The 23,123-nt window shown below is 41.9% G+C and overlaps 1 protein-coding gene across 2 annotated transcripts in view; it reads right to left on the reverse strand.

Annotated features, from left to right (window-relative positions):
• MBTPS2 (membrane bound transcription factor peptidase, site 2) overlaps positions 1-23,123 on the reverse strand; it is an 81,809-nt gene that overhangs the window by 48,995 nt on the left and 9,691 nt on the right. For both annotated transcript variants that reach the window (XM_088451497.1, XM_088451496.1), the window contains 3 exons: positions 18,848-18,951; positions 14,523-14,650; positions 5,923-6,041 (listed from right to left, as the gene is read on the reverse strand). In XM_088451497.1, the coding sequence (XP_088307623.1) occupies positions 5,923-6,041; positions 14,523-14,650; positions 18,848-18,951 (351 nt within the window). The remainder of the gene's footprint in view (positions 1-5,922; positions 6,042-14,522; positions 14,651-18,847; positions 18,952-23,123) is intronic.

Raw genomic sequence — 23,123 nt, forward strand, 5'->3', positions numbered from 1 at the left:
AGATTTGATATTGGCCCTCATTCAGAGCCACTCGCTATCGGCAGTACGCTCGTTCCGAGCGATGTTCGCACATCTGCGCATGCGTACGGTTTTTAGTACGCATGCGCGAACCAGTCAGTGCGGCCGAAAATCATTTGTACGCAATATAGCGAGTGCCTGCTATTTTGAGTGATAGAATGAGGTGTATGTGGGTGGAAACAGGGGAAGGTGCTTGAAAACGGGGAGTGGAGATCCGAACGCAGGCGTGCTTAAAGGTCAAAATGGGCGTTTTATGGGTGTGCATAATTAATACAGCAGCGTCAATGACCACGTCACTTGGTTTTTTTATAGCCAGAACTGCTCGCAAAATTGTGGTAGCAAAAACCAACCACAAGAATAGCGAGCAGTTCATACCCTGGTCGATGTACTCGATTAATCTAATAAATAGCGGACATGACGTAGGATGCGCGCGGCCAGTGGGCGTATTTTTCCAAAAAACGAACGCAAGTTTTGTTCGCTCGTTCAGACCTAGAGGCGTGAACAGACCGCAAACAGCGAACGGTTCATTTGAATAGCCACCCCTTGTTTTTGAACGAACGCAAATAGCGAATGGCTCTGAATGAGGGCCATTGTTTGTATACTTGTGCTGTACATTTGCCAAGTTTTAAAGGGAGGGTCATTCCAAAAGAGAGACAATAATTCTAACTTCACTAAGTTGCTGATGGTGCTGGGATCTTAGGTTCAATTCCCACAAGGCATTCTCTGTGTTGAGTTTGTATGTTCTGCATGGCTTTCCTATGGATACTGCGGGTTTCTCCCACGAAGTCAAAAAGCATAATGGCAGGTTAACTGACTACCTAGAATAGTAACTGAGCATGACAGAGATGGCTGCTCTCATCTGCTGCAAATATGTAAAGTGATTTGATTCCTATCATTAGAAAGGCACTATATTATTATTATTATTGTCCTGGAACAGGTGCAATTGACAACTTGGCCCAAAACGTTTGGCAAAGAAAAACAAAAAAAAGATTAGAAATACAATATGGATCATTTCATGACAAGTGGACCAGGGGTCCCCACCTGACCATCTCCATCTTTTATAAATTTGACAGTTGCACCCACCCGCACATTGAGGGCCATAGTTTTGCAACTATTGCATATTGTGAACCACATTTTTCCCGAAGTTAGTCTGACATATGCGCCAACCTTTGTAAAAATTTGTTTGAAGATCGTCAGGTGGGGCTGCTCTTCAAAATTGGTCCACCTGACATGGAATGACCCATATAACTTATTATTCCAATTAAAATATTTGTATCACAAAGAGAAAAACAGCAAAATATGTAAAATGTATAGTAGAAAATGTGCTCAAAAAGAAGGAAGTAGTTGAATTAAATATACAATTGTGCATCCTTGCTGATGTCATTTAATGGGCAGAATTCAATTGTTTTCGCGGCCCGCATCTCCCGTCTAAAGTGACAGGAGATCGTGGGACGCTATGCAATTGTTCCAGATTTTCGTGCTGAATGCGCCCCAAGTGGTCGGGTTTAGCAGTGTAAAGCAGCTAAACCCGACCAAAGTTTTGGGCGCGATCGCGAAAAGTGATGTTTGGGCGCCCAAACATGTCACTTTTCGCACATTTCAGCTCTCATCCCCCAGGGGCTGCAAGCTGAAATGTAGCGCTGGCAGCTGATCGTGCCCGACAGGAGCAAGAATTGAATAGCTCCGTCGGGCGCGATGGGGGCAGGAATCAATTGAATTCCGCCCAATGAGTCCTTATAGGTGCAGAAGGATTAATACATTTTTATTTGATCATCATATTTAATTTCCTTTAATGCACAAATGTTAATTGTTTCTGTGTATTAATTCTTACTGAGATTAATCATATCCAAGTACATAGGATATCCTGTTAATCCCAAGCAAGGATATCTGAGGACATTACCATTTTGTCTACACCAGTAGAAACGCTACAAGTAAGTAAAAGTGGATCAAGTCAAAATGGTCAAAATCCCAGTAAGCTATAGGATCTCTGGAGAGAGAATAGGATCAGTTGGTCTGGTCCTGTTAAGTCCGTATACAAGTATTTATGTAGTAGACATGTTCTTGTATGCAGTACAGTACATTATTATCTGCATATTCACACTTGATTGAAAAAAGCAAAAAACGGGTGCAGGCCCTCTGTCAAGTTTCACATCAGTCAAAGCAACAATGAAGTCAATAAAAGTTACTTAGTCCATCACGGTCATGTGTTCCATATATTTCTCCAACTGAATCCACTTGATTGAATGTAATCCTCTTATGTGAAATCACAAACTCAGAAAAAGGAGAAAAAAATATATATATGTTGTAGTATGTTCAAGTTATAAAATTACACCCTTGGTGCCAAACCTAGTGTGACTAAGTGATGTATAACACCAGACCCTGGAATATCACACAGAATGGGAGGGCTAACAGTCTCGTACCATACTCACTCAAAGGCACGAACACTGAAACATATAAAGGTTTCTGTTATCTGTATGATATTTCCTCCACCACATGGACGCAGCATGCGTTATCAAACCCAACACGTGACAAATTCCAATAGAGGTAAGCGTACCATACTCGCAGTCTTCCACATACACATAGCAGTCTCTTTAGGGTGCATTCCTATGCCCCATCCAAGAGATACGATGTACTCAGTGAATACATTTATGCACAAATATATTCAAACATAATTTCTTTACAACAAAAAAATGTATACTAGCCAGCCAGTATAAAAGGATTCCACAGGTGTGGTGTGTGCATGATGTGCTGGTCTTGTCCACTGACAGTTACTGTAAAAAACAGGAAAAATTTGAACACAAGTGACGCATGTCAAAAATTGTTTGATTTGATACACAATACTAAATGGGCAGTTTATGCCATAAAATGTTCTTGGGATAAACTTTACATAGGGAAGACTATCAGGGGATTAAAAGTGCGCTACAATATGATTAATCTTGTCTACAATGAGAATCACCCCATTTTAAAAATGTACACTAGTATTCTCTCCAACATATATCCGCTTTTTGGGGTATAGAATTAGTGAAAGATCACTATAGACATAATAATAGGGAGACCAGACTAGCTAAGAGCGAGATGAAGTAGATTTATAACCTCAAACACACTTGCACCCCGAGTGGTCTAAACCACGATTTTGAGCTTAAGTGGTTTTTAAAGTCCCTATTTGAATTTATTTAATCCTGTTTTTACTGATTTTATTTCTTTGAAAGGTTTTATATGTTTGTATTGTGCCTTTCATATCCTGTGATTTATGCATTTTACTTTATTTTATTGTTTTTATATATCTTGTTAATTGCTTTTATATTCTTTGCTTTATACTGTGTTTTAGATTCTGCCAATAATGTATTTATTGATACATATTTTATTTGATTATGCTGTTAAAGTGACCCACAATGTTTCTATTAACGCTATTTTTATGCCTAACTATTTCTCAAAATATTCACTATGCATTACGATCACCGTGTAACGGCTGTGGTAATGTTTTCTAGTTAGGTTAATTCTATACACATACCCAGTCTCTGGGATAATTTGTTTATCGATTACTATAGCGACGCCGTATGCGGCGACGTCAACATGCAAGTTGCCAATAGCGATCGTGACTGGATGTTTTACGCGGCTCATCTCCTTCAGTATAGATGCTGGGAGCCGCTTGTTTACAGGGCACTATGACAACCGCGCTGACGGCAACGTCAGCACATGGATGGATTTGTATTATCTTTATTAAGTCACACGTGGGGCACCTAACAGTCAGTGAGTGTAAGGACATTTTATTTTTGTTATATCTACTCCTGTAAAGTGATAATATATACACGTTTTTTATTGACGTTCTGCTAGCGGCACATTATATGAGACTATAGCCCTCATTCAGAGCCGCTCGCAAAAAACGAGCGCTCACTCTGAATGAGGGCAGCCGCTTTTTTTTTTTTAAAGCCGGCCCCCTGGCTGCTCGCTAAGCTGTGGGTGACAACCCACAGCTTTTGCAAGCGGCCAGGTGATGGTTGCGACCATCGGGCTTGCGACGAGACCCTTGTGGTAGGGTCTCATCTGCCGCGAGCCCCAGTGAGCTTTCGGCTCTAATAGAGCCGGAAGCTCACTACTGACATCACTGGTGATGTCAGTAGGGCCGCCCACAAACGGCAGGCGTTCCTTCAGGAACGCCTCCGTTTGTTCAGCCACTCCGCCTACAAAACGGGGGCGAGCTGTCGATCAACATCGACAGCCGCCCCGTTTGTAGCGAGCCCCGGAGCGAGTGAATTTCTCACTCGCTACAGGGCTTGCGCATTGCCATCGAATGAGGGCCTATGTTTGGGATCCATCTACTATTATACCACTACTAGCTGGCTATATACATTTTTTTGCTGTAAAGAAATTATGTTTGAGTAAATTTGTGCATAAATGTATTTGCTGAGTACATCGTATCTCTTGGATGGGGCATAGGAATGCACCCTAAATAGACTGCTATGTGTATGTGGAATACTGCGAGTATGGTACGCTTATCTATATTGGAATTTGTCACGTGTTGGGTTTGATAACGCATGCTGCGTCCATGTGGTGGAGGAAATATCATACAGATAACAGAAGCCTTTATATGCTTCAGTGTTCGTGCCTTTGAGTGAGTTTGGTACGAGACTGTTAGCCCTCCCATTCTGTGTGATATTCCAGGGTCTGGTGTTATACATCACTTAGTCACACTAGGTTTGGCACCAAGGGTGTAATTTTATGACTTGAACATACTACACCATATATATTTTTTTCTTCTTTTTCTGAGCTTGTGATTTCACATAAGAGGATTACATTCAATCAAGTGGATTCAGTTGGAGAAATATATGGATCTCACGACAGTGATTGACTTATTGACTTAATTGTTGCTTTGAACAATGTGAAACTTGACAGAGCGCATGCAACCGTCGTTTGCTTTTATTATTTGTCCGGTTATAAGGATTGAGTGGTCCTTGTGTCTAAGGGTGGCTCCTTGTGACTGTTGCACCTTGGATCCTATATTATTTCACACTTGTTTATTGATACATACATGACTTAATATAGAACTGCCACATGTAATATTTGACCATGAATAATAACTATATGCAGTTGCTGCCACTGTCCGTGAATGATCATATATAACTAATAGTCATACGCTATACACAAGACACCCTGTAATCTCCACGGATATTGATGGTTGAATAATGCCAATTTCATCTTATCAGATTATGCTGTTGAACATTTAACAGGGGGTATTTAGCTGTTCGTGTGTATACCTGTATGTTTTCAAAATGGTAAAACTTCAATAACAATTATTTTGTGTCCGAAAAAAAGTAATTTCCACTTCATAAATTGCAACACGCACTCCTATACCAGTATAAATGATCTCCTTCTCTATAGAAGTCGGAAATCCACTAGAGAGGATGTACTGGCCAGTTCTGATCGCAGCAGAGGGCTGAGCCTCTACACCTCAGAATGTACAAGCACGGTAACTATTGTAGATTAAACCTTCAAATTTTTATTTTGTCAGGTAAATATTGCAACTGGAGGATGCGGTAAGTGGCCAGCCCAACATTAGTTAGCTCCTTATTTGTGATGGCTTCATTTCTAAATGTATTTCCCTCACGTATGCACGACGTATTAATCCTTTTTCAAAATATAGCGGAACTGTGCTTTGCCAAAAGGAATAAAGTACAAAGGTGTGCAGGATAGGAATTATCTGCTCTGATGGTCCTGAAAATGGTGAAACATACCAGGTGCAATATGTACATAACAGCAATGTCTCCTTATGCCTGCCTTGTCATTCTATAGAAAAAAAACAAAAGAAACTTGACACAACCATCATAAAACATGTTCTCTGTGCAGCACAAGCAGACAGAGAACCTCTCCTTTATATTAATCTAAGTAGAAAAAAAAAATATTTACCTCTAAAACTTCAGTGACTAGCGCACCAACACCTGTGTAATAAAACGGATAGAGCAGAGCAGGCAGCGGAAATAATATCAAGATGCCCAGGAGACTGAGGATAAAATTGTGCCAGACACCTGTAACAAATATCACACATACAATGGTTAATAATATAATGACAAAGATCATACATATATAATAAAATCAATTAAAAGGAGGTTGTTAACTGGTTGTCACCAAGCTTAAGAAGACTTCCCCTAACATTTAGATACTTTCATTATTCGATAGCAGTGCAGATTTCTTTCAAGGATGACTAAACCTAACTGTGCGCATTGTTTAAAAAAAAGCTACTAGTAAAAATCACAAATGTATACCGTACTTAAATACAGAATTGGTGATGTTTGACATAGCATTTGCTGTTGTTGTAGTAGCCATTTTCTGTTACAAGTGGCTGGCAGCACTGACCTTCAATAGGTATTATTAACAGGAAGTCTACTGTGTGTTCTCACTGAACCATCCCTGCATCTGTGTTTATTTTATTAAAGAGGTATGCATCACGGATCTCCCTGTGCGTACATCAGTCTGTTTTTTTTTTTTAACAAATGATGGCGCTCGGATGCACGATGCATCGCATGCGCAAATACACAGCATAATCGGCATACGATAACAAAAGATATGCTGGGCTGTGCATCTGATCTTACGATACGTATACGAGCTGCGTGAGCACGCATCGGATCGTCTCCTAACTTAAAAACTACACGATTTCCACACGATTCATCGTACAACGCGTCGCAAATCAGGGAATCGGCCCAAAATCGCGCTAGTGTATGGCCAGCATAACATCTCCCTGAAACTGCAAATTTTTGCTGCAACTTTGCTCATCTCTAAAATACAGTTTGTCTGCCATCTAGTGGACAAAACAGTGCATTGAAGAAAAGCAATAAAAATCTCAAAATGTATTTATAATTATTACAACTTCTTTATATAGCGCACACATAATCTGCAGTGCTTTACAGAGTTTATTTGGTCATTCACATCAGTCCCTGCCCCAGTGAAGCTTGCAATTTATTCCCTACCACATGCACTTTATACACTAGGGATCATATTTGACAGAATCCAATAAACCTACCCATATGTTTTTGCATTGTGGGAGAACACCGGAGTACCCGGAGAAAACTTACGCAACCACTGGGAGCACATGCAAACTCCACATAGTGCATTGGTGGGAATCAAACCCAAGACCTCAGTGCTGTGAGACAGTAATGCTAACCATTACACTAACCATGCTGCCCCTCATTGAGAAGCGGATGTACAGTGACTTGCAAAAGTATTCACCCCCCTTGGCTTTTTACCTTTTTTGTTACATTACAACCTGTAATTTATTTTTGGTTTTAATCTGAATTTCATGTGATGGATCTGCACAAAATAGTCTAATTTGGTGAAGTGAAATGAGAAAAATATATATAAAAAAAGAATATAAATAAAATTCTTAAAATTGGCATGTGCATATGTAATCACCCCCTTTGCTATGAAGCCCCTCAAAAGTTCTGGCACAACCAATTACCTTCAGAAGTCACATAATTAGTGAAATGAAGTCTACCTGTGTGAAATCTAAGTGTCACATGATCTGTCAGTATAAACACACCTTTTCTGAAAGGCCCCAGAGGCTGCAACACCACTAAGCAAGAGGCATCACACCATGAAGACCAAGGAGCTCTCCAAACAAGTCAGGGAGAAAGTCGCTGAGAAGTACAAATCTGGGTTGGGTTAAAAAAAAAAAATATCCAAATCTTTCGTGATCCCCTGGAGCACCATCAAATCCATCATCAACAAATGGAAAGAACATGGTATCACAACAAACCTGCCAAGAGAGGGCCACCCACCAAACCTCACAGACCGGGCAAGGAGGCCATTTGGCAGCACAGAGACCAAAAGGTAACCCTGAAGGAGCTGCAGAGTTCCACAGCAGAGACTGTTCTGTGCATGTGATCACAATAAGCCGTACACTCCATAGAGCTGGGCTTTATGGAAGAGTGGCCAGAAAAAATCCATTACTTAGTGATAAAAATAAGAAGACACAATTTGAGTTTGCCAAAAGGCATGTGGGCGACTCCCCAAATGTATGGAGGAAGGTGCTCTGGTCAGATGAGACTAAAATTAAATTTTTCGGCCACCAAGTAAAACACTATATCTGGCGCAAACCCAACACATCCCATCACCCCAAGAACACCATCCCCACAGTGAAACATGGTGGTGGCAGCATCATGCTGTGGGGATGTTTTTCAGCAGCAGGGACTGGGAAACTGATTCGAGTCGAGAGAAAGATGGATGGTGCTAAAGGCAGGGATATTCTTGAGCAAAACCTGTTTCAGTCTGCCTGTGATTTGAGACTGGGACAGAGGTTCACCTTCCAGCAGGACAATGACCCGAAGCATACTGCTAAAGCAACACTCGAGTGGTTTAAAGGGGAAACATTTAAAGGTGTTGGAATGGACTAGTCAAAGCCCAGATCTCAATCCAAATGAGAATCTGTGGTCAGACTTGAAGATTGCTGTTCACAAGCGGAAACCATCCAACATGAAGGAACTGGAGCAGTTTTGCCTTGAGGAATGGGCAAAAATCCCAGGGGCAAGATGTGGCGAGCTCATAGAGACTTATCCAAAGCGACTTGCAGCTGTAATTGCCACAAAAGGTGGCTCGACAAAGTACTGACTTTTTGGGGGTGTATAGTTATGCAAGCTGAAGTTTTCTGTTATGTTATTCCTAAATGCTGTTTGATTCATAATATTAAAAAAAAAAAAACACAACTTCACCGTTGTAGGCATGTTCTGTGAATGAAATGATGCACACCTTCAAACAATCCATTTTAATATCAAGTTGTGAGGCAACAAAACATGAAACATGCAAAGGGGGTGAATACTTTTGGAAGGCACTATATGTGCAATCCATATGTATGCAAGAAAAAATGCACATAAAAAGCATTTCACACAAGTGTGTTGAGTCCAAAATCGCAAAACGTGTCTATTATAAAACACTACAAAAGGGATCATTTGCAGCAGGCATGTCAGCTGTATCAGGAGTGTTTACCTCACAATAGTTGCCGTAGTGTAAAGATGTGGCTTGTCAGTGTTAGGCTAATGTGACGTTAGCATTTACTACTATCTGTACATAATATAATAAAGTCTCCCATACATGAGAGAGAATATTGCCTTGACAGGTAATAGATGAGAAAGTTACATTTTATACTAAAAATGCCACTTTCTCATCTAAGTAAATACAAAAACATTTATTTTCCCGTTAATAAACAAATGGCAATCTTTTAGCCAGCAGTAATCCAAATGGATATGTCAGTTAAATAATGTGAATACAAGGCCACAGATAATGACTTAAGTACTATCAGCAGGAGGATTCAATGTACAATCACAGTAGCAGCCAGATGGTGTTGCATATAGGGGGTGTTTCAGCTTGGGACGGAATTGCAAAGCTGCACTCTGGGCCGCCAGCCAGCTCAATAAGCCTTAGCTTACTCAAGCTGGTCGGCTTGCGAGGCCAGGAAACTGTGTACGTGAACGCAGCCCCTGGCCTTGCCACTCCCGGAAAACAGGGCGGACACGCCCCCGTTTCTTGGGAACACTGGTCGACCTGGCCCTCGCACTGCCCCTTAAATGCCTCTGCAACTCCCCAGGGATCTCCGGCCTGGGCTGACTAAAGGTAACGTTTCAGCCAGGGAACCCGGTGATAGAGTTTCCCTGGCTATGGCATTACACCCCCCTCACGCAAGAAAGTGTCCAATGCTGGTTATGGATATTACAGGGGAACCCTTTGCTTTTTTTCCCCCCCCTGTAATTCCAGAACCAGGAATGGCTCAGAGCCTGATACTGGTTGCGCTAAGTACAGAGATACCCTTCGCAATTTTTCCCCTGTATTTACACAACCAGGACTGGCTATGCAAAGTCCGGGCTGGTTGTACTTTAAGGGGTGGACCCCACGTAATTTTTTTTTTAGAAATTAACACTTAACAAGTTTTTACACTAAGATACATGTAAGCATCTATGTCAAATAGAACGGCTCATGCTCAAATCAAAAGCATGACGCAGTTCTATTCATTTGGGGATTTGCAGTTCGATTTTGAGTTAGTTGTACTTACAGTTTCAAAATCGAATGTTACTAAATTAGGGGATCTTATATTCTTCTATGTGAAAACATCAATGTTTTTCAGAAATTCGATTTTGAATGAATTCATTTTTCTGTTCTATTTGGCCTTTAGTAAATCCCCTCTAAGAAAATCGAACCAAAAATCAAATGGCAAATAGAACAGTAAACAAAATCGAACCTTTGTAAATATAACCCCTGGACTGTACTGGCAGAGTGTGGGAACCTCTGTTCTAGACTCTTCAAAGCTGTAATAGCATTGAAAGATAAATGCAGTCAAGTTTTTCCACTTTATATACAATCACCCAGAATACACGGGACTTGCTCCATCTGATCAGTGGGCCCGAATCAGATCTGGTCGCTCTGACAGAGCGCTCGCTCTGAATCAGGGCCGGGCTTTTGTTTTTTTAGAACGGCCTCCTGGTCACCCACAGCTACAGCGAGCGGCCAGGATGATGGTCGCGATGGTCAAGACCATCGCGACCATCGAGCTTGCGACGAGACCCTTGTGGTAGGGTCTCGTGGCCGCAAGCCCCATAGAGCTTTCGGATCTAACAGAGCCCCCAAACGACAGGCGTTCTCATGGGAACGCCTCCGTTTGGGCAGCCGCCCGCCCACCAAAGGAGGCGAGCTGTCACTCAACATCGACAGCTCGCCCCCTTTGTTGTGGGACCCGGAGCGACGGAGTGCCCATCGCTAGCCAGGTCTTGCGCATGCGTACGACGGAGCCGGTTCCGTCGTGCAAATGTGCTGTGGGCCACCATCAACCCGGTTGCGAGCGCTCAGCACTCGCGACCGGGTCTGAATCAGGCCCAGTATTCTAAATGTAATAAGATACAAACTTGTGGAATAGCAGCACACATCGGCTTCACCATATACTAATTTCTTCCATTTTATTGAACCACAAAAAGTACTGGTGTAATATATATCACTTATGCACTTTTTGGAATTTATTAGGCAGAAATAATTAATTGTGCTGCAACATCGCACAACTTTTCATAGGTCAGCAAATACTTGAAAGGGATACAGTTGAGATCCCGGAGGTCGTGAAGCCAGCGCCAGCATCCAGACAGTAAGGACTATGGTTAGGGTGAGGGTTAGGCACTAGGGAAGCAGGAGGGATAGGGTTGGGCTGTGGGGGGAGAATAGGTTTAGGCTGTGGGGGGGGAGGGAGCGTTAGAGGTAAGGGCAGGATTAGGGTTAGGATACTTACCGACAGGTGTCGGTATCCTAACCCTGTGAGGATTCTGACCGCCGGGACCCTGAGCGCCGGCATTTCGTACCCAACCCGCCTGAAACGTGCATTAAAAATATGACAGGTTTGAATCACAACATTTTTGCAAATAACTTATTATACACTAACACAGCTGTTCATGTTTGGAGCTGCGGTGAACAGCAATTGTTTGTGGTCAGGTCCCATTCCATTTATCTAAGCAGCGACTGGGGGTTTTGGAACATTCATGTATGGGGAAAGAAAGGATAGCTGCTCTTGATCACGACAGCTTCTAAGGAGGCAATACAGAAGATGCTCCTAACCTACAATTTATGACTATTAGAAACACTAACAGTAAAGTCGTCTAACACATGGAAACTTTAAATGTATACACTACCCCCACATGTGAAAGTGCCCCCAGCCTTGAAGCTGGTTTCCAACTTATTTCCTGGTATGACTTGGAAATACGTATACAAGAAGCACTAAATCATCTGCCTGTATTACTGAAAGATTCAAGATTAATCCCAGGTGGAAATCCTGTTCTATTTATAAGGGGAGAATTAGCCCTGGAGCTATGACCACAATGAGCAGCGTGATCATCGCCTAGCTCTCATTAGTTTATTTTCTTTTGTTACCCTTGTAAGTGTGGCAGGATAATGCATCTGCCACAATGCAAAAATTGTTCAGGAATGCTTTAGGGAATCTAGAATCTGTGCCATGTGCTGGAAAAACTAGTTCGAGCCATGGAGGCCCCACCTCACAATTTACAGGATCTGCTGCTAAGGTCTTCGTGGCAGGTACCACAGGACACCTTCAGAGGTCCTTTGGAGTCCATGCTTCAACAGGTTAGAGCTGTTTTGGCGGCACAAGGGGGAACTATACAATATTAGGCAGGTGGATTTAAGGTTATGGCTGATGGGTGTAATATATATATATATATATATATATATATAACCAATACACAAATTATATATATATATATATATATATATATATATATATATATATTTGTGTATTGGTTAGAATGAGTGCCTCATTGCACAAAGGTCAGGAATAAGCTTTCTGACCAAGGCTCCCTCTGTGAGGGTTTCTTTTGGGTGCTCCGATTTTACCCCCCACATACTCTCAAAGCTGGATAATTGGCTGAGACAAGATCAGTTTAAAATTGAAGCGTGCGCGACGCCATCTTTCGAATGGCAGCTAGACTCCATTTTAGAAACAAGAATCTGCAAGACGCCATTTTGCGACCAGCGTCACTTTAAGTTACAACTCACGAGCTAAGAACAGATGGCAATGTTTTTGATAATCTACCAAGGGCAACTAGAAGAACAGCCTCATGTGAAAAAGTAAATAGAATAGACAATGCACCAGAAACTGTGAGTGTTTTACATACAAATTGGGAATCCCTGAATGCAGACAAGTATAGTTGTGGCAATTGTAATATAATCCAGGCATTGATCTACACAATTGAATGTGTCTGAATCCTAAACAGGTTTTAGTTTCACACCCAGACAGAATGGCCCTAGCTTCACAGCTGGAGGTAACACATTTGCATTGCAATCTGAAACTGAGTGAGGAATGATATGTGTGTGTGTGTATATATCTATCTATCTATATATATATATGTGTTAAGTCCATCATAGATGGAATCTCATGCATAAACACCGCACATTACGCACAATTGAGCTGCTAACATGACGCCCAGTAGCGAATGCACAATTAGCATCATTCACATACACACATTATGCTTAAGGTCCTGTATGAAAACACTGTTTAGTAGCTAAATGCGCATGCATCTGTCCCCAGTTAACTAGCGTCTTCAGATCAAACCCCGTACACTCACACATTACATATTCACTTACAAGGTTCCATTAGTTTTAAGGTAGAAGATTTAAGTTTGTTCAGTTAATATAAACGCTGTGAAATAAAGATATTTGGTAACTAAGGTTTTATACATGCTAAGAAAGCAGTGTTTGGTTTTGTACTGATGCGTACTCTTTCCACAGTATTCCGGTGATATCGGTGGGGAGATCGCATCATGCATTCTCGAGTTATGGACCGCAGAGACTTCAAGCAACAAAAATGTATTAACTGTTAGGATGTTACAGGGGGCGTGAGGGCAGAGACCCCCAGTTGTTAGAGACGGGTGAGTCTATTTGAACCAGCCTGTTAAATGCTCCGTAACAGATGGATCCCCCTCGGGAACCAATAGCATCAGCAACAAACATCTCTATTGTCTAGCGGCTCTAGCCTATTCCTGGGGGGGTATAAACATTTGTGCTCAAACACTGGGTCTTTAGTCTTCTTGCTGAATGCTGACTGAGGGGTTTCTTGCTGATGCCTAACATCTGGTACCGGAAGCGCCTAATATGTATACTGTACTTGGGTCTGTATAATTCCTTTGCGCCTAAATTGTGTCTGGATCAATTGCGTGTAACTGACTGTACTTTTACTTGAATAATACTTGTGCTTTGGAACCACAGATTCCAGGTCTTAAGTCTTTATTTACTGTATGACTGCGTATGCAAATTAGCGTCATCCTTAGAAGGTATAGGCAGGATATTAGAAGGTATAGGAAGGTGTGTATAGAGGTTCAATTTTAATATCATCAATACTAATAGCGTAATTGACTTCTAACAAAAAATGAACACTATTGTGTATGTGTTAGGCAGTGTAGATTGTAAGCTTCGAAGCAGGGACTGAGGTGTATAGACATTAAATATTTTCTACAAAGTGCTGCGAATGTCCCTGCGCTAAATAAATTACTGGTAATGAATATATAAATATATAGTAGTTTATTTATTTACTTCAGTGCAGAAAAAGTAGAAAAGCCCGTATAGAGAGTATAGGACTACACATTTCCCTGTGTTAGGCATAATTAAGCAAAGGTTATTATTGAGTTTGCAGTCCACTTAGATCCAAAGTAACTATTTCGGTCATAATGAACATACAGAAAGAGGTGTCTGAGAACTGCAAAACAAATGGTCTATTAATATGGCAAATATTTTACATACCAAAGAATTTTAAACTTGGATGGCTGAAGCGTTCCCTTTAATCTAGCAAAACTTGCTGTGGCCTATTTTCGTCAGAGATGAAAACGCTCCCATACTGTTATGGCATTGATAGAATGTGAATGTAAAGTATGTACATTTCCATTAGGCAGATAAATTCCATGTCCTCACTCCCAACAAAAGTATGGAAAGCATTCCCCATGGTGTGACTGACTTCTGAAAAATGTCTGTAGGATATTTACCTGCACAAAATATCCGCAATTGTTGAATAGGAGAAACCAGTTGGAGGTGAGTGGTGAAAAGGTCAACAAACGCTCCTGGGTACACCACAAACATGAACATCCCAAAGCCATTGAAACGCACGGTTTCCCTGAGGAAACAATACAATATGCATAACAGTAATGTGCCAGTGCCGTGTACTTTATCTGACATGCTTCAGGAACCATTCTGAAAAGACAAAAAAATGCTAACAACTCTAGCAGATTTCCATCTGATCACTAATGCTGGGCATACACTATACAATGATCAGTCAAGATATCTGTCCAATCTGGCTGGTTGGAATGAAAACCTGGTAATGTATGGGAGCAAATTACAGTCGATCAAATGGTTTTAAACACTGGAAAAATGGACAAAAAAAACAAATTGTTCAAATTCATATGTTTTAACCAATTTGTCTGATTGACCATTTTTGTCTGTTTTCCAGTGTTTGTGAGCAAATGGTCAGTTGTCATTGGCTCCCATACATTACCAGGTTTTCATTCCAACCAGCCAGATTGGACAGATATCTGACAGATAATTTTATATAGTGTATGCCCAGCATTAGCTAGCATAAATAAATAACATTGTTATTATTATTTATTTACAGCTTAAATAAAATAAACTTCACTAGGGCAGGGTCTGATGTGAATGGCTCAATATTCTCTGTAAAGTGCTGCAGAATATGTGTGCACTATATAAATAACTGGTAATAAAGGGCCTGATTCACTACGGAACGCAACTGTGAATGTAATAGCGATTACGCACGCAGTTCAACTGCGATAGTATGCTAAACCATTGCGATCACAATGCCCTAACAGCACTACACAAGGATGCCCGCTTTATCTTACACACATCCAAAATGTTTATCAAGACTGTGAAATCAAGCACCATCGCAGCCTCACACACACTTGCACAAGCCCCGACCTTAGTCAGAAATTGCCAACTTCCACGCACGCCATCAGGCCTCAGGCTGCGTAGGGAATCTCAGTGGATAATTTATACACGCCCCTACAACGGCGTTGAAACGCACTAGCACGCCTGCGTTCGCCCGACCACACCCCTGTTACCACCCACAAACAGCACTTCCTGTCAATCACTCTGCCATGGGTCTGCGTAGTCACTGCACTCGCAATGGCCGGTTTGCGCACTGCGATGCATGCGCAGTACACAATTGGCCGATTGCGTGCGTATTAGCAACTGCGTTCCTTGCTGAATCAGGCCCAAAGTTAATAATAGTTTATTTACCATGGTTCAGATACCTTACACTGTGAAGCTAAAGCACAAGTGTTTTTTAAATGCAATAAAGACTCAAAGGGTCTAATGCTGAGTGAGATGCAGGTTGGCTGTGACTGTCCAGCATTGCTTGTATGGAATGAAAGGTTTATATTTACACATATGTAGATGTGCACCCATCTCCGTAGCCATCATTATCATCCATGCGCACTTACACCCCTATACTAGGAGTGTATGATACATGAGCAAGCAGGTGTATTTACACTTTTGACAACTCAGAATAGCCCACAACTCTGCTAACATGCCTTCAGTGTACTTTGCCTGCGTGCAAACACCCAGTTACACCCCTTCAGCACGTACGTGACTGAGTTGCATACAGATCTGCATCCCCTGTTGTCTAAGCTCGGCACTGACGCCCGCCCAGTGTGTCTTGCAAAATACGTCTGCAAAACTGTATTCAACTCTGTAACAGCCCCAAAAGATATGACTCTGTTCTTATATTAGACAAGGCATTGTTCAAAGATAGCTAAGACACAAAATACAGTGCTATTAAAGACCTAAACTTCCTAAAAATAACATTTCAATACAAAATAATCTGGAAAAGACTGCATGCATTCTCAGGGGCAATGCCAATTGGGTGCAAGGTAATGGGCTCAAAATTTTTTTAAAAAATACGCAGATCTCGTGACCAATGTTGGATTACCACAGGTATGCATGCAACAAATACCAATTTAAAAAAATTGGTTGCAGGTTTTTCTGCGTGCAATACCCTGCAGGAGTTTTTTTTTTTTTTTTAATCAACCTGTGTAATAATATATACACCAGAGTCGGTAACGCACCGTCACCTGTCCCGCACAGCATGGTTTAGCTGGGCTGTGAAAACGTAAGTTCCTAACACTTCTCAGCAGGTGCAAGGTTAGAGGTAGTGTAGTGTAGGTAGTGTGTGTTTGGGGAGCAAATGCAGGGTTAGTGGTAGTGTAGGTAGTGTGTGTGCGGGGAGTGGGTGCAGGGTTAGGGGTAGTGTAGTGTGTGCGGGGAGCGGATGCAAGGTTAGGGGTAGTGTAGCGTAGGTAGTGTGTGTGGGGAGCAGGTGCAGGGTAGTGCAGTGCAGGTAGTGTGTGCAGGGAGCTTGCGTAGAGTTAGTGGCAGTAGTGTAGGTAGCGTATGCAGAAAGCAGGTGCAGGGTTAGCGGTGGTAGTGTAGTTTAGTTAGGTAGTGTGTGTGCGGGGAGCGGGTGCAGGGTTAGCTGCAGTAGTATAGTGCAGTGCAGGTAGTGTGTGCAGGGAGCTTGCGTAGAGTTAGTGGCAGTAGTGTAGGTAGTGTATGCAGGAAGCAGGTGCAGGGTTAGCGGCGGTAGTGTAGTTAGGTAGTGTGTTGAGGGAGCGGGTGCAGGGTTAGTTGCAGTAGTATAGTGTAGTGTGTGCAGGGAGCTGGCGTAGAGTTAGTGGCAGTAGTGTAGGTAGTGTATGCAGGAAACAGATGCAGGGTTAGCGGCGGTAGTGTAGTTAGGTAGTGTGTTGAGGGAGCGGGTGCAGAGTTAGTTACAGTAGTATAGTGTAGCGCAGGTAGTGTGTGCAGGGAGTGGATGCAGGGTTAGGGGTAGTGCAGTGTATGCGAGGAGCGGGTGCAGGGTTAGGGGTAGTTAGTGTAGGCAGCGTGTGCAGGGTCAGGGATAGTGTGGTGTGTGCGGGGAGTGGGTGCAGGATTAAGGATAGTGTAGCATAGTGTGTGTGGGAAGCAGGTGCAGAGTTAGGGGTAATGTAGTGTGTGCGGGGAGCGGAAGCAGGGTTAGAGGTAGTGTAGTATAGTGTGTGCAGGGAGTGGGTGCAGTGTTAGCGCCAGTAGTTTGGTAGTGTGTGCAGGGAGTGGGTGCAGGGTTAGGGGTAATGTAGTATGTGCGGACAGCAGCAGCAGGGTTAGAGGTAGTGTAGTGTAGTGTAGTATAGTGTGTGCAGGGAGTGTGTGCAGGGTTAGCGGCAGTAGTGTTGGTAGTGTGTGCGGGGAGGAGTTGCAGGGTTAGGGGGTAGCACCTGTCCTGTGCCCGGTTGGTCCATGGAAGATGTCTGCGACACTGAAGAACAGACAGAAGAGAAGTGCTGCAAAAAGTAAGTGAGTAATTAAGGACTAATTAAGCTAACTGGAAACTTCCAATTGCTTAATTAGTGCAGATAATTTCTCCTTAAAATATGGATTTTAGGAAAAAGTAGACGTGCTCTGGAGGCGCTCGGAATAAATAAAAAATAAAAACCCTGCACCCAATTGAATACCAAAAATGTCACCTGTGGGAAAAACTCTGCAGGTGCAAGATTTTTGGTAAACTTGCACCTAATTGAATATGCCCCTCAATGTCTGGTAAACGGTATCCAGTCAGAAAGTCAACATGTAACATGTCTACATACATAAATGTCGACATGGTCATAATGTTGTCATGTTCATTATGTCAACGTTGTGCATGTCAACAGTTAACATGTTGACATAGCATTTTAGTGCTAAATGGTTTACGGTAAAGGCTATTTTAACAGTTTAACGGTTAATCATTTAGACTGTCGACATGCAAAATGTCGACATAATGAACATGTCGATATTATGGGCATGTTAACATATCAGTATGTGGACACGTTACATGTTAACATAATGTCTATGTTGCCTGGTAAACGCAATTTAACATAGATAATTGAAAACATAATGTAAGCAAATAGGGCCTTTACACACACACAGGCAGGTCTTTGCTTTACTTTCCACATTGACTGTAGCGTTCACAAATATTAACACTGTACAAAATAATGTATTACTATGGGAGCTCTCACTAAGTACACAGTACCATATGCTGCTGGGGTACTTTTGTACTCGCATTGGAAGCGTGTTTTCAAAGTGCAGCATTTCCCCATGTTTAATAGGCGATTTTTCAGTGCCTGTATTTGTGAATTGTTATAGACAAAAGCTTTTATAAAACAAATCTCTGTATAAATATTTTAGCTTTTGTATACTACTGGTCAACCATACAGTTAAAATATTTATGCGCATACAAAATGCAGTTTAAACTCTGCCGCACATAAAAAGGGGAAGATCAGATTACCTCACGGCTGCCACTCCGTGCCCGACCTCATGTATGACACCACTGATGAAGATTGCCGAGAAGAAGTATGTCAGCTGGCTGATAGGCAGGTTTACACCAGGCACCTGTTTAAGTTGGTATGGCGACAAAACATAACACGAGTTCAGACCCCAAAGTGTACAGTATATTCGTCCGAATATCAGCTACAGTGACAAATGGTTGATATCTATCTGCGAGCTGGTCTTGATGTTAAGAATGCTATATATATATATATATTTATTTTCATTAAAATCTGTACACAAAAAAATAAAATAAAAATAAAAACTTTTAAAAATAAAGTAATTAAAATGTAAATCAACTAACGGTAAGGCATAAGTGGCACTGCTTACATAACTATTACAAATATTTCAACTACATAGACAAAATACCAGATTATACTAAGTGACAGATTAATACAACTGAAATGTTGTACAGTAGCTAGGATAGTATAAATGAAGTCAACAACATATACTACGCTCACATTCGCACCAGAACAGTCACATAAAAATGACATGGGGAATCACAATTATGAACTGTCCTCATATGCTTATATACTGCAGCATGCGGTCAGGCTCCCTGTTACAGGAAACTCATGATTGACAGCTCCGACTTAATGAAGATCAGCATCTAAAGGCATTTCTATGTAAAATCAGAATGCATAATTCAAGATTGGTGGACTTGCAACCAGTGCTTAGCTTGTTTGGCTGAGTAGGGATGGCCATCAACGGGTTAACCATTGATGGTTTCAAACACGAACAGACCACTGCCGAGCATGTATAGACCGCACCGACACCACCCCTCTGCAGCCGATGCACAGGGAACATCACTGGACAGTATAAGGGCCATATTCAATTAGCGGAGAAAACTGACGTTTTTTGGCATTGGCAAAATTAGACTTTTTTTTTTTTTTGCAAAAATCAACGGTAAACAGACGAAGAAAAAAACTGGAGGAAAAAAAAAAAACGAAATCCCTATTTTTGGCAAAAAATGAAATGTGGGGATTTGTTTTATAACCCTTTGGACACCCCCCCTAATGATGAATTACCCCCAAAAAATTTTGTGAGTTGCATATTTTGGGTGAAATAATAATAATAAAAAAAAAACACTGAAAACAATAGAAAGCTATTTTTTTCCAGGAAATTACTGCGGGTACGTTACTACATCCCCCTAAACGCATATCAGTGTTGGACCAAAATAATTTTTTCCCCATATTACTGAAAAATATATGGAAACGTAAAAAAAAAAAAAAAAAAGGTACATTGGAAAAATATTTTGTACATTAATTTTTTTTATTTTATGCAGCACAGTGTCAGCTGTATTTATTCCAATCGTCTGTCTATGTAGTGATATCACAGGTTGCGCTTTCTACTGTTTACTCATTGTTCTTTTAAACAATTTGCAATCAATACTGGACTCCTTTGTGATCATGTCACCAATTCATTATTTTGCACTTGGCAAACATTCAATTGAATTTTCATGAGTCTATCCCTCATCTGGCTCAGTCATTAATCATTTACAACACCTGTATTATCCATCTTGTGGTCTGCACTGGTGCCAATTGTGCCTTTCAATCTGTCCATGACAACACCACTTATAAACATATTTCAGAAAACTGTAAAATTGCCTGCAGTGGTTTGTCAAACACTACATTTGGTAAAAGGTCTTTCATTTGCAGCTTTATGAATTTCGTAAGCAATGAAAATAAACAAAAATGCAATTTTTACAATAAGCAACGTCAGTGATGCTGCCGGCTGCGGTTTCTCAATCTCAGTGATATCCTGGAAGTGGGAAGTGACATCACAGCTCAGAGCCGCACTCCCAGCCTATCACCGACAGGGTTCTCCCCAGAATTTTTTTTCAGCCGGGTGGCATCACGAAGTAGCCGGGTGGGGGGCCTTCGCAATAATAAAATGTTTTAAACCCTGACCTTATAATGAATTAAACTTGAAATAACATTTTATATATTAATTATCTTCTTATTAGAGGCCCAGGGTCCTATTTATGATGTTAATTATCGGTGTCTGAAAGGACCCGATAATTAACATTCTGACTTACCGGAGCAAGTCATCATTGCTCCAGCGTGGTGACAGCTGATGCGATATCAGCTGTTACGGCGAGCCAGTTCACTACTCCTTTCAGAGCAGTGACGGGACTGCGCATGCGCGGCCTACAGGTCACGAGCCCAGACATCCGGTGGAAGGAGCCAGACAGGGGTGGAAGGATCCGAAAGGATCCCTCATCGCAACCTGGACGTCCTTTCCATAGGGAATGAGCAGGTTGCGATGCCATAGCAGGAACATTTGCCATCTAAAGATGATGAATTATGTCCCCATACTAGTGTATGGGGACAGCGGGCCATTTCGCAAAACGGAAGGTAAGTAGGAGATATGTGATATCTCCTGCTTTACCTTCTTCATGAATGGCCCGATAACGTAATTTTTACAATTGCAGGTTAAAATGTGCAATTAAAGTGATGCTGAATAGACCCCTCAGTCGTCTGATTATGAAAAAGCTGAAAAGTCTGTAGATTCTGGTCCTTTTTATACAGCTCCTAGATACTGTCCCCACTTGCAGGCTCCCAAAGTGCCGGGTGTTAGGCTGTCTCTTGCCGGGTGGTGCACCCGCAAAAAAACAGCCTGGGGAGAGCACTGACTGACACACGAGAAACAGCCAGCAGCATTACTAGAGGTAAGTGTGCCGGGAGCAATAAATTTAAAACTATTAAACACACCCCCTCTTCCCCACTCTCCGGCAATTTAATTTAAATCCACTGAGCAGCAGTCACTCTGGACGGGAAACCAAGAAACGTGAGAACATTTAAATTACTGACATCATGTCACTTATTCAGTGTTTTAGGCCCCCAAAATGCCAGAACTGCAGGCAACCGTTACTTTTTTTACACCACTTATCTACATACCCTTTGGAGTGAGACATTCACTTATTGAACAGACAAAACTACTGTTCTGCCGTGATTCTCCCACTGCAATTTATGTGGAGGTTCAATACACACCATTTATGCTTCAGATTACAGCTCTCAGAGTGTTTAATATTTGTATTCCGTTTATGTCATTGACATTCTGTTCATCAATATTTTTCATTTATATATATTTTTAATAAATGCTTTACACTTTATGCATTATCCTATGGTGAATGTGTTTCTAGAGCATTTCCACCTATATATATTTTCTGCAGTTATCGGCACTTATTGTGCCGTTTGGGAGTGGTGGCATACTGCCAGGTGGTGGGCAGCTGTTTACACATTTTATTAAATGTTTTATATATTGAATTATACTCTCTTTTGGCGCTTGGTGCTTTTTTCTAATTTGAACACAATACCCAATAATGACGTGTTAAAAAATAAATAAATAAATCAATCACACGTACATAAGTGTTCACAACCTTTGCTCAATACTTTGTTGATGCACCTTTGGCAGCAATTACAGCCTCAAGTCTTTTTGAATATGATGCCACAACCTTGGCACACCTATCTTTGGGTAGTTTCGCCCATTCCTCTTTGCAGCACCTCTCAAGCTCCATCAGGTTGGATGGGAAGCGTCGGTGCACAGCCATTTTCAGATCTCTCCAGAGATGTTCAATCGGATTCAAGTCTGGGCCACTCAAGGACATTCACAGAGTTGTCCTGAAGCCACTCCTTTGATATCTTGGCTGTGTGCTTAGGATCGTTGTCCTGCTGAAAGATGAACCGCCGTCCCAGTCTGAGGTCAAGAGCGCACTGGAGCAGGTTTTCATCCAGGATGTCTCTGTACATCTCTATCCTGACTAGTCTCCCAGTTCCTGCCACTGAAAAACATCCCCACAGCATGATGCTGCCACCACCATGCTTCAGTGTAGGAATGGTATTGGCTTGGTGATGAGTGGTGCCTGGTTCGCTTGGCATTCACACCAAAGGGTTCAATCTTTGTCTCATCAGACCAGAGAGTCCTTCAGGTGCATTTTGGCTTCCGTCTGGCCACTCTGCCATACAGTCCTGATTGGTGGATTGCTGCAGAGATGGTTGTATTTCTGGAAGGTTCTCCTCTCTCCCCAGAGGAATGCTGTAGCTCTGACAGAGTGACCATCGGGTTCTTGGTCACCTCCCTGATTAGGGCCCTTCTCCCCCGATCACTCAGTTTAGACGGCTGGCCAACTCTAGGAAGAGTCCTGGTGGTTCTGAACTTCTTCCATTTACGGATGATGGAGGCCACTGTTCTCTTTGGGACCTTCAAAGCAGCAGATAATTTTCTGTACCCTTCCCCAG

The sequence above is a fragment of the Taudactylus pleione genome, unplaced genomic scaffold, assembly GCF_031769625.1.
Source record: "Taudactylus pleione unplaced genomic scaffold, aTauple2 ptg000026l, whole genome shotgun sequence".
NCBI lineage: Eukaryota > Metazoa > Chordata > Amphibia > Anura > Myobatrachidae > Taudactylus > Taudactylus pleione.